The sequence below is a fragment of the Sus scrofa genome, chromosome 6 (genome assembly GCF_054392235.1).
Source record: "Sus scrofa isolate SSC_HxYL_T2T_F1_AM1 chromosome 6, Sscrofa_HxYL_maternal_Yorkshire_Landrace_v2.0, whole genome shotgun sequence".
Classification (NCBI taxonomy): domain Eukaryota; kingdom Metazoa; phylum Chordata; class Mammalia; order Artiodactyla; family Suidae; genus Sus; species Sus scrofa.
The window spans coordinates 81,474,862-81,486,175 of NC_139388.1; the positions used below are offsets into that span (position 1 = coordinate 81,474,862).

At 53.9% G+C, this 11,314-nt stretch overlaps 1 protein-coding gene across 2 annotated transcripts; it reads left to right on the forward strand.

Moving 5' to 3' along the window:
• Positions 1–6,931, forward strand: KLHDC7A (kelch domain containing 7A). Of its 2 annotated transcripts, XM_084963061.1 has the most exons (2): positions 28–473; positions 779–6,931. In XM_084963061.1, the coding sequence occupies exons 1-2, from the start codon at positions 417–419 to the stop codon at positions 2,393–2,395; spliced, it is 1,674 nt and encodes a 557-aa protein (XP_084819187.1). In that variant the 5' UTR covers positions 28–416; the 3' UTR covers positions 2,396–6,931. The 2 variants fall into 2 exon arrangements, with proteins under 2 accessions (XP_005665116.2, XP_084819187.1); XM_005665059.4 differs by having other exon boundaries at positions 1–6,931.
• The last annotated feature ends 4,383 nt before the right edge of the window (positions 6,932–11,314 follow it).

The window sequence follows — 11,314 nt, forward strand, 5'->3', positions numbered from 1 at the left end:
GAATATGCTCCCCAGAGGAGGGGGAGCAGAGGCCCAGGACTGGCATCTGGACATGCAGCTGACAGGCAAGGTGGTGCTGTCTGCCGCTGCCCTGCTCCTGGTGACCGCAGCCTACAGGCTGTACAAGTCGAGGCCTGCCCCGGCCCCGCTGGGGGGCAGGAACACCAAGGCGGGGAAGGAGACAGAGGGCTCTGGACAGCCTGCTGGCCAGGGGGCTGTTTCCAGGCTGCCCCAGCAAGGCCTGAAACGCCGGCGGGGAAGCAAGGGGGCCGGAGTGCCGCGGGGATGCAGCTGGGAGAATCCAGGGGGCTCTGGAGTCCTGGCCACGGAAGTTCCTTCCAAAGACTCAGAAGCCGGAGAGACTGGGAAATCTGAGACAGAAGGTGCTGGCGAGGAGCACGGCAGGCAGTGCCCGGATGCTGACCTGGCAACAACTCCACGCAGTGGCCGGGAAGCCGGAACACCTGTTGGCGGTAAGCCCGAGCTGTCCAATTGCCCCGCTTTGTGCAGTGAACCCCAAAGCTCCCCAACTGGCCTGATTGCAGTGGACAGTGGCCACGGTGTGGGTGGTAAGCCCCCTCCATGGCAGGAGAGCGGACCCCCCGAGCAGCCGGGGCCTGGGGGGCCGGAGTCCCCCCACCAGGGCTGGGTGGCCCACACAGAAGGCAAGAGTGACATGAACAAGAGCTGGGTCTTTACCCATGTGACAGGGGTCCACAGGGAGGAGGCAGGGGCTCTCCGGGCTGCCTCAGACGTGGACCTAGCCCTCTATCAGCAGGAGGGAGCCACTGATGCCTCCTATACCTTCTCGTCAGTGGCCCGGGTTCGAGTGGAGGAGAATTTCATCGCGGCGGAGAAGGCAGAGGGAATCAGGCCCAGGCTGAAGGGCAAGGTGTATGATTACTATGTTGAATCCACCTCTCAGGCCACCTCCAGGGACAGGCTGGCTGCCAGAACAGCAGCCCTGGCTGAATCCCCTCCCCCCGTGTCCGTGCCAGGCCCCCCAGGAACAGGGGCAGCCTCCGGGGGCCAGGCCGATGACAGAGCAGGTAGAGCGGAGACAACCGCCCCCCTGCCGCCTGTGCTGCCATCCTCCACGCAGGGCTTCAGCAGGAAGGAGAGCCTCCTTCAGATCGTGGAGAACCCAGAACTCCAGCTGCAGCTCGATGGCTTTGGGGACCGAGCTCTAGCCTGCCCAGACCAGAGTGCCCTGCTCCGCTGCCCCATATCCTCAGAGTCTCTTGGGTCCAGCTCAGCTGGAAGCAGCGAGAAGCCACAGGTGCATGCTGTGGCTGGGACCAATTTCTTCTACGTCCCGCTCATCCCTGGATCAGCCCCCGATGTCCACCTGGACCTGGGCAATTGCTATGAGGTGCTGACCTTGGCCAAGAGGCAGAAACTGGAGGCCCTGAAGGAGGCCGCCTACAAGGTCATGAGCGACAACTACCTCCAGGTCCTGCGAAGCCCGGACATCTATGGGTGCCTGAGCGGGGCGGAGCGGGAGCTGATCCTCCAGCGACGGCTCCGGGGCCGCAAGCACCTGGTGGTGGCCGACATATGTCCCCAGGAAGATTCCAGCCGCCTCTGCTGTTACGACAGTGAGCAAGATGCCTGGCACCCGCTGGCCCGTCTGCCCCCGGAGGCCGTGTCCCGGGGCTGTGCCATCTGTAGTCTCTTCAATTATCTCTTCGTGGTGTCCGGCTGCCAGGGGTCCGGGCACCAGCCCTCCAACCGCGTCTTCTGCTACAATCCGCTGACAGGCATCTGGAGTGAGGTGTGCCCGCTGAACCAGGCTCGGCCGCACTGCCGGCTGGTGGCCCTGGACGGGCACCTGTACGCCATCGGGGGCGAGTGCCTGTACACGGTGGAACGCTATGACCCTCGCCTGGACCGCTGGACCTTTGCCCCGCCGCTGCCCAACGACACCTTCGCCCTGGCACACACAGCCACGGCATGTGCGGGAGAGATCTTTGTCACCGGCGGCTCGCTGCGTTACCTGCTGCTCCGCTTCTCCGCCCAGGAGCAGCGCTGGCGGGCGGGCCCCACCGGGGGTGGCAAGGACCGCACGGCCGAGATGGTGGCGGTCAATGGCTTTCTCTATCGCTTTGACCTCAACCGCAGCTTGGGCATCAGCGTGTACCGTTGCAGCGCCAGCGCCCGCCTCTGGTACGAGTGCGCCACGTACCGGACCCCTTACCCGGACACCTTCCAGTGCGCCGTGGTGGACCACCTCATCTACTGTGTGGGGCGCCAGCGCATCCTCTGCTTCCTGGCCGACTCCGTCTCGCCCAGGTTTGTGCCCGAGGAGCTGCAGAACTTCCCCTCCCCGCAGGGCACCCTGGTGCCCACCGTCCTGACCTTGCCTGGCCCTGATGTGCCCCAAACTAGGGTCTAGCGGCCCCTCTGCTGGACTCCCTCTGCAAAACCAGAAGCAAAAAGTGCTCCCCACACACCCCTCTGTGGGCCATTTCTGGGAGATCAGACAGCCCAGGAATCTGACCAAGAGGTGAGTTCCAGTCCTACCCCCTCCACTGGCTGGTGTTCTTAGCTGTGCCTTTGCCCTCGCTGGGCGGCAGAAGCCCAGTGTGAAAGTGGAACTCGGGACTGGTGCTCCGAGGCCAAGGCCACCTGCAGAGATGGCCACCACCTTGCTTCAGATCTGAATTTGGGGAGGGGGTACCAGGACCCCAGAAAAATTGAGGGCTCTGCCTTATCACAGTCATGGTTTCAGGGACCACTTGACCCCCCAGTGACCCCTCAAGCTGATGCTGCTGGATCTGGGCCAGCTCTCTATAAGCCACCAGAGCCTCTTCCTAAACATTGGCCACTTGGCCCCAACATCCAAGGTTCCCAGAGTGCCTGGGACACACAGGTGAGGAAAAGGGAGGGAGGCTGTTCTGGCAGGACCAGAGAAGAGCCCAGAGGGACCCGGTGAGCCCAGCCAGGAGAAGAGGTGGTCAGAGAAGCAGAACAGCTAAAGTTGGACCCACCCTTGGGGACTCTTGCCTACAGAGTAAATTGGCCAAAATCCATTTCACTCTTTCTCATTACCTGGAATTCTAGTCTCCTGGAAGGAGGAGAAGCCTCCATGTTTAGCATCCATTTGAAAAGACACATTTTCTGGGTCTGAGGAGAATACAATTGATTTTGCATATGAGATCTCAGGAAAGAGAGGAAAAAATGCGATCCAAGGGCCACCTTCCCGTTGGGGCCGTTGCTGTGTGACCACTGCTCTCTCTCCCCAGATTTCAGAAGCCTTCACAATACCACTCCCCATACAACTCAGCCCTCGCCTTGGGATCTGGGGACAGCTACTGCCAGTCAGCCCTTCCAGGTGAGAGGCGATGGCATCATTCATCCTCCTGTGCCTTGTGATCACCTGGTCTGCCTCGTTAGACAGGAGAGGACCAGAGAGGGGCAGGTCCATGATGGAGCTGAGGAACTAGAAGGTTCTAGTGGTGCATCAGGCGACTGGATCTCCTTTGACATCGGGGTTGCAAATTCTCAAGGGGAAGAAAGCTTCCAACCTCAGGAAATTACCTTTTCTTCCTGGAGGGAAAAGAGAGAGACTGGTCTAGTCTATGACCTCCAGCCTGTCCCATCTCCAAGGGAGATGCATATTCAGACAGAAAGCAGTGATGCTTTTGGTCCCAGCAAGAGGCCAGGGAAGCTAGGACTACTTCTAAAGGGACAGGCAGCATGAGGAAAGGCGTAGAGAAGGAAGGTGCACCAGAGATGGCCTGATAGATGCTCAGACTTCGGCATCCCTATCTTCAAAATAGGAAGGACAATCCAAGTCCTTTTCTGCCTGAGGGATAAAGGTGAGCACGTGGAGGAAGTTCTTCCAAGTTTCATGGGTCCTGGCAGGAATTTGTGCTCACTGCAACTGCTGGGGCTACGCTGGGGGTCTGTTGGGAAGATGCAGAATTGGAACCAAGAATGTGAAGGAGGTTGGCGTGGAGATGAAAGCTTTTCTTGGACCACACAAGGCCATCTTCCCTCTTCTAGAGCCTGGGAGGCAAGGCTGCTTAGTTTATTTCTAAGTTGGAGGCTGGGACTATGGCTGGAGCCTGGGGAGAGGGACCTCCCAGCCCCTGAATGTGCTCAAGCTCAGAGGTAACCCTCAGGCATGAGACTCCAAGGGACCTAGGGGGAAGGGGGATTGATGCCAGGTGGGGAGAAGAGTTTGCTTAGGAGAAGAATCCCATCTGGGATCTGGGGCAGGTGGAGCCAGATCCAGCCCCAGGAGCCAGGTAGAGGATACGACCTCAACCAAGCTGGGTAGAGTGCAGGGAGGGCTCAGAGCCAGGGGTGAGCTAGGGCTCACTCTGGGAAAACTTCCAGAAGCCCATCGCCTACATGTGGCAGGACTAAGGAAATGCATCGCAGGATAAGGCAGCACAGTTTGTTCCAGACCCAGTGATGGCAGATATGGTCTTCCTGATGAAAGAGCTGAGACTCGGGCCTGTGCTGAGACAGAAAGTCTGCCGCACATCTCGTCTGCCTCCTGTGGTCCCATGGCAGGCATTGCTAACCGATTACCGTGTCTTTTCTTGATGAGCTCTTTCAATGGCCTCAGAACTGTTTCAACACAGGACCCCAGGCAGTCATTACTGAGAGATTAGAGCTAGTGTGTTTCTCATTCCTGGCCTCCAGAGCGGGGTTTAGGGATGAGAGTTGTCAGGGCCATTGTGGTAAGGTAAGGTAGTTCAGGGGGCCTGCCAAGACCACCTTGGGGCCATGATGGTTGGGGTTCACTTACAGAATGTTTAAGACAGGGCTGCTCCAGGTGCTGAAGATACAGCACCTTCCCGCCCTCAGAAAATTAAAGAGAGAGAAAGAGAGAGAGAGAAAGTGAGAAAAAAAAAAAAAAAAAAAGTAGAAGCCAGGCATACAGGCCATAGAGAAAGATAAGGCAGGACAGATGGATCATGTGATCAGAATCCCTGATAAGGGAGTTCCCATCGTGGCTCAGCGGAAACCAACCCTACTGATATCCATGAGGATGCAGGGTTCAATCCCTGGCTGTGCTCAGTGGGTTAAGGATCCGGTATTGCTGTGAGCTGTGGTGCAGGTCACAGACACTGCTTGAATCCCCCGTTGCTGTGGCTGTGGTGTAGGCTGGCAGCTGCAGCTCCAATTCAACCCCGAGACTGGGAACTTCCATATGCCACAGGTGCGACCCTAAAAACAAAAAGAAAAAAATAGAATCCCTGATAAGAAGATGCTGGGCAGAGCCCTGAGTGGAAATCTGGGAGATGAGTAAAGGGTTTGGCCACACCAGTGGGAAGGCAGGACTGTCTCCCAGGCGCCCCATCCTGGGTGTGAAGAGTGTAGGAGCCCAGCTATTCTGCTTCAGTCTTTCATATAGTGGAGAGAAAGCCCCTGCACCAGCATTTATGAAAGAGGGTCCTTGGGCCAAGGGTCAGGGAGTGCCGGGGTGGGGGGGTGGGGGGGGGGAGGCTACTTTCCCAAGAGAGAAGCAGAGTTTGTACATTTAACGATGAGGGTCAAAATAACACCCGGACGCCACACCTGAATGTGCAGCTGGGTGTCAGCCAGACCCCATTATTCCGTGGGGTCAGAGGATTTCCACTTGACCGCTTTGAATAGCCTTCTCTGTTGCCTTCTAGCCCTCAGCCTCGAATGACCTGTGTGGCACTCGGCTTCTCCGTGGGCCATCTGCCCTGCTTTCCCCATAAGAGTTCTTTGTTCTTTAGAAAAACAAAAAACAAAAACAAACTTAGGTTTTGGTGGCTTTCCACATTAGGCGAACCATGTCTTTAGAGACACAAAAAAATTGGGACATAAAGAAAGGTATAAAAATGTTGACTTAAGAAAAAATGCACAACTTGAAAGTTGAGAGTTGAGTTTTATTTGGGGCCAAACGAGGACCTAAGCCCAGGAGACAGCATCTCAAGGAGATGAACCTGAGAAACTGCTCCAGGAGGTGAGGCAGGGAGGAAGCCAGGATATAGAGGAGTTTTTGCAACAAAGGGCAGACAGCAGGAACAAAAGAGGTCTGGGCTCATCGAGATCATTCCTTTGACATGCACCTTCGCTATCTGGACCAGTATCCCGAGTTTTCGCAGCCCTTGGGGCTCACCAGCTCTCACCCTTGGAGGTGACTGCATTCGCAGATGACCATGACATTCTGGGTTTATCCTTAACTACAGCCCAGGCAGTATTTCAAATAACTCTAAAATAGTGCCTAGAGAGGAAACGGGGGCTATCAGGATATGATAAAGGTGAGGGGAGGTGCGTGCAGCACACACATATTTGCAAACAGGTCTTGCTTGTCTCCTGAAGGTCATGACCAGTCACAAGGAGCAGACATCACCATGAAGGATTTTAGTGTTTTTCTATGCATGAGGAGATGCAAGAATTGGGCACATAAAATCTTCTCCTAAAAATATCTGACCATCTGAAAACCTGTTCTTCCCGTTTTCCTAGAGCACAGAGCGCCTCCCTCCTGGTCTCCCCCTGAGCTCTGCTCTGGGGCTGCTGCAGGTGCGCAGCTGCTGTGGCTCATGATTTAACCCATGTAGAGGCTGGTGGCAAGTGCCAGATTTCAGATCACAGAAAAAGACTCCCCACTGTTCTCTCCCAAAGATAAACCCCCGCTGTGGGACAGGCCCCTCCGCTCTGCTTTTCCTGTGCATCATGTTTGTTTGGCTTGATTTTTTGCCTTGGTGTGATTATGCTGAATATACAATTCAGTTGCTTCTTTTTTTTCACTTAACTCTATAGAATAAGCCTTTTCCCATGTTATTACAAACCCTTGGTAAACATCATTTCAATAGTTGCACAATATTCCAGCCCGTGGATGTGCCACGGTTTATTTAAACATTCCTCCCTCCTTTGAGCCTGTAGATTTTTTTTTCTGTTGGTTTCTTTTTCTATCATAAATAAAACGTCCTTTGTTTTCGCATTCCTCTCTGTCTGAGGCCTCCATCAATATTTACAAGAGAAGCTCAGCCTCGGTTCTGTGTGGAAGGGCCTGGTTGTTGGAAGAAACATAGAAACCACAGCAGTGGTTGGGGCTGAGACCAGGGCCCCCTGCTCTGATTATAGGGCACAGAGTTGCCCTTGGAAATGACCAGTGAGAGGGGCAAGGCTGGAGGCCATCCAGGCGCCTTGTTGTGTCCAGGGATTCCCGGAGCCAGGATGACAAAGAGCCCTGCTCTGCAACATGCTAGGCACTGGACCACGTGCTTTCTATACTGATCCTCACAATAAGTCCATTTTATAGGTGACAAAACGGAGGCTCAGCGAGTTCAAGGAAACTTGGCTTCATGGCAAAGTCCAAAGACCCTGAGTTTCCATAAAAGCATCCTTGAACCTGGCCTGCTCACTCCCAGCATGAAGCTTTCTCCAATCCCCCATCAGAGGCCCAGGGCCCGGGGCTTGACATCAGTTGTCTCCTGGGCTGCCCCCAATCCTGTCCACCCCTGCCAATCAGTTATGCTCTGTCCTTGAACTTAGGACTCAAAACAAATTGTCCTAAGTTCCCTGATCCTCTAAATCTGCATCTGTAAAATGGGTTTGCACTGTCAGCCTCAAGAGGATGTCGTAAGGACTAACACAAGAACGTGTATAAGGTGTGTGTGTTAAGCACATGGACCAGGGCTGATCCAGAGTCCATCTCAACAGAACCATCTTTTGCAGGGAGGCTGCTCTGAGCCCAGGGGAGGGACCTCTCATACTCCCGCTCCCCTCTCTCAGTGTCCTGGAGGGGCCCTCAAGGAAGGAGGTTGCCTGACAGAGGCCCCCTCTTGTTTGACAAGTTCTGGGGGTTGGGGAAGATGCTCATGCATCTTTTAGACCATCTGGGTTTTGGTTTTTTTTTCGGGTTTTGGTGTGGTTCTTGTTTGTTTGTTTGTTTTTGCTTTTTAGGGCTGTACCTGCAGCATATGGAGGTTCCCAGGCTAGGGGTCGAATTGGAGCCGTAGCTGCTGGCCTACACCACAGCTACAGCATTGCGGGACCCAAGCCACGTCTGCAACCTACACCACAGCTCACGGCAATGCGGGATCCTTAACCCACTGAGCGAGGCCAGGGATTGAACTCGCACCCCCATGGTTCCTAGTCGGATTTGTTTCCGTTGCACCGACAGGAACTGCCCATCTAGGTTTTAAGACTGATCCTCTGCAATCCCCTAATGGGGGTGGGTGACTGGCTGACTTGAGTTTTCCAGGTTCAAAGCATTAAAGCACTTACCCAGGGTGTCAGCCATCACTGAGGAGTTTCAGAAGCTGCTCAAAGCCCTGGAAAACCTCGAGAAGGTGCAAGGTGAAGGGGGCTCCTTTCTCTTACAGCCGGTGGCGGGGTGGGGTGGGGTGTAGAGAGAGCCCTTCTGATGCCTGCAGATGTTCAGAGCCAAAGACCAGTGCCCGGCATAGTCCCACCTTTGTCATCCTTACCTGGAAGGGCCCTGTGTCCCCAGGGTCACCCTCGGAGTCCCCTGGAGCTATGGCTCCAGCCAGAAGGAGCCCCCAGGCAGACAGGAGGCTGTGGTGGAGGAAGGGGTATAAAACACAAAGTGAGGAGCTGCCTCTGGGGAGCGGAGATAAGGAGGGAGGCAGCTGGGGAAGCAGAAGAAAGGATGGCCTGAAGGGAAGCCTCTAAAACAGCTCCAAGATGCAGGTGTTTTGAAAAGTGGGCTATGGGTCAAAATAAAACTAAAAGGGGAAAACAAGCAAGTGTCAGTCGCCTTTCTGTGTGCAGGAGGAGGTGGAGACACGGGTCTTAAGCCAATGCTAGTAACAACCGCCAGCTATGCACCCTCGTATGTATAAAATAGTCAACAAAGACACGTGTAAATGCAGGGGAGTCTACTCGATATTCTGTAATAACCTATACGGGAACAGGCTCTGAGAGGAAACGGCTTGTGTTCAGGGATATCTATAACCAAATCCCTTCGCTGTACCCCTGAAACTAACACAACCTTGCAAATCAAGCATTTGCTAATATAAAATAAAAATTCAATTGAAAATAAGTAACAAGATCCATCGCATTCCCCATGCCGGGCTTTGTGCAAAGACCTAACTGTTGTTCCTTATTGAAATATTCCTGAGACAATATCATGTCTGAGAGAGAAAAATCCTCAGATCCAGGATTATGGAGGCAAGATGTTTCACAAAAAATTAAAAGTTACTATTTAATATCTATCCTTTTTTTTTTTTTTTTTTTTTAGGGCTGCGCCCATGGCACATGGAGGTTCCCAGGGTAGGGGTCTAATTGGAACTACAGCTGCTGGTCTATGCCACAGCCAGAGCAACACCAGATGTGAGCTGTGTCTTCAACCTACACCACAGCTCATGGCAAACCCGGATCCTTAACCCACTGAGCAAGGCCGGGGATCAAACATACAACCTCATGGTTCCTAGTCGGATTTGTTTTCACTGCGTCACGATGGGAATTCCTTAAAATCTATTCTAACATCTACCTTTTATTATTAAAAAACTGGAAGAGGAGTGCCTGTTGTGGCTCAGCAGGTTAAGAACCCAACTAGTATCCATGAGGATGTGGGTTTGATCCCTGGCCTTGCTCAGTGGGTTAAGGATCTGGCATTGCCACAGTGTCGCAGATGTGGCTCAGATCTAGTGTTTCTGTGGCTGTGGTGCAGGCTACAGCTGTAGCTCCAATTGGACCCCTAGCCTGGGAACTTCCATATGCCGCAGGCACGGCCCTAAAAAGCAAAGAAACAAACAAACTGGAAGAGAAATTAATCGTCATTGTCAGTAAGTTTATTGAGTACTAATGGAGCGCTAGTGGGCGCTGTGCTCATATAATCTCATTTTATGCTCAAAACCACCTGGTAGGTGGCAAAACTTGCCAAATTCTCTCCTCCCCATCCATTTCTCCATCTTTGAATCTGGCATTGGGTTTACCCTCTTGTGGTTCTTAGAAACCCTGAGATTGCCACTGTGTGCACAACCCCGGGCTAGCCTGCTGGATACACAGGAGACGCATGGCCCACTTACTGATACCCTCAGCCCACAGCCAGCCAAACACTGGAGCCGCTGACCACTCATTGACTGCAGATGCCCGAGTGAGTCCAGCCAAAAGCAGCAGACCACCCGACTGAACCCAGCCCAAAGGGCCAATGCACTGACTTGTGAGCAGAATCGAGGGTTTTGGGTAGGGGGCCACTAAACTTTGGAGTGGTTTGGAACTCAGAAATATGTGATACAGCAGTCCTGCACTGCACACAGTATTAGCACCATTTTATAAGCAGAGGAAACTAGATTTCAAGAAAGTTCACTTTCCCAAGATCATAAGGGAGAGAAACTGCCCCCCCCTCCCCGCCCTGCCTGCTCCAAATCCTGCATCATTCAGCCAGATGGTCCTGACAGGGATGGAGTACCATAATTGCACGGGTGGCTGTGAGGGTGCTAGCGGGGGACCTTGGATGGAGAGGACGGCCTGGGGAGCTTTGGGGGATCGCTGTGTGTTGGTGATCACTTGGGAGGGCCATTAGAACGAGGCAGACCTAGTGGAGGCATGAGATGTGCTTCAGGTCATTGGACAGGCGATGGGGGGAGGCCTGCATTCAGGTTCAGACCAAGGGCAGGAGTTTGAGGACCACCCTTCTGCTGATTGGAATAAGCACCATGACAGGTCCCAGTTTGACCTTCTAGGGTCGAATACTCTCTTACTGGATACCAAGGAAGAGCTACTACTCAAAGAAAGAGGAAGAGGCGGTCTTTTCCCACCCCCACTCCCCTTAGAGGATGAGACTGTATGTAGCCCCCTAATCCCGGGGGCAGAGCCTCCTCGCCTGCCCGCTTGCCTCTCTCACAAGTGCCTTATCGTAATAAATCGATTTCTTGCCTATCCCTTTGTCTCTCGCTGAATTCCTTCTGCGCAGAAGCACCAAGAACCTGAACCTCAGTGAGTCCAGACCCCGAGTGAGTGATTCTAATTTAAAAACCGTGGATTCAAGTCCCACTCTGGGCTTAGGCTGGGTTCAAGTCATAAGGGCTGTCAGTCTCAGGCCTGGCTTGATTTTAGCCTGAATCAGGGCACTGGAGTCCCTCCTGGGGGCCTGGCTGTGGGACGTGGTGCTCTGCCCTGGGCTAGTCCCAGGGGGCCAGGTCCTCACGTGGACCCAGGACCCATCATCTGTAGGGGGACTGCTGACAGGAGGATCTCCTCAGAAAGAGCAGCTCAGTGCCTTGAAAAATAACCCCTCACACCTGGAAGGACAGGCCCTGCTATCAGCGCTTGACTTGCAGTAATTGATTTATGTCTTAACACAACCCTGTGTGTTCGGGTTGACTATTTCACACGTGAGGAAACTGAGGCCCAG

Coding starts and splice junctions, on each gene's coding strand:
- KLHDC7A (XM_005665059.4), top strand. CDS start 5: ATGCTCCCCAGAGGAGGGGGAGCAGAGGCCCAGGACTGGCATCTGGAC.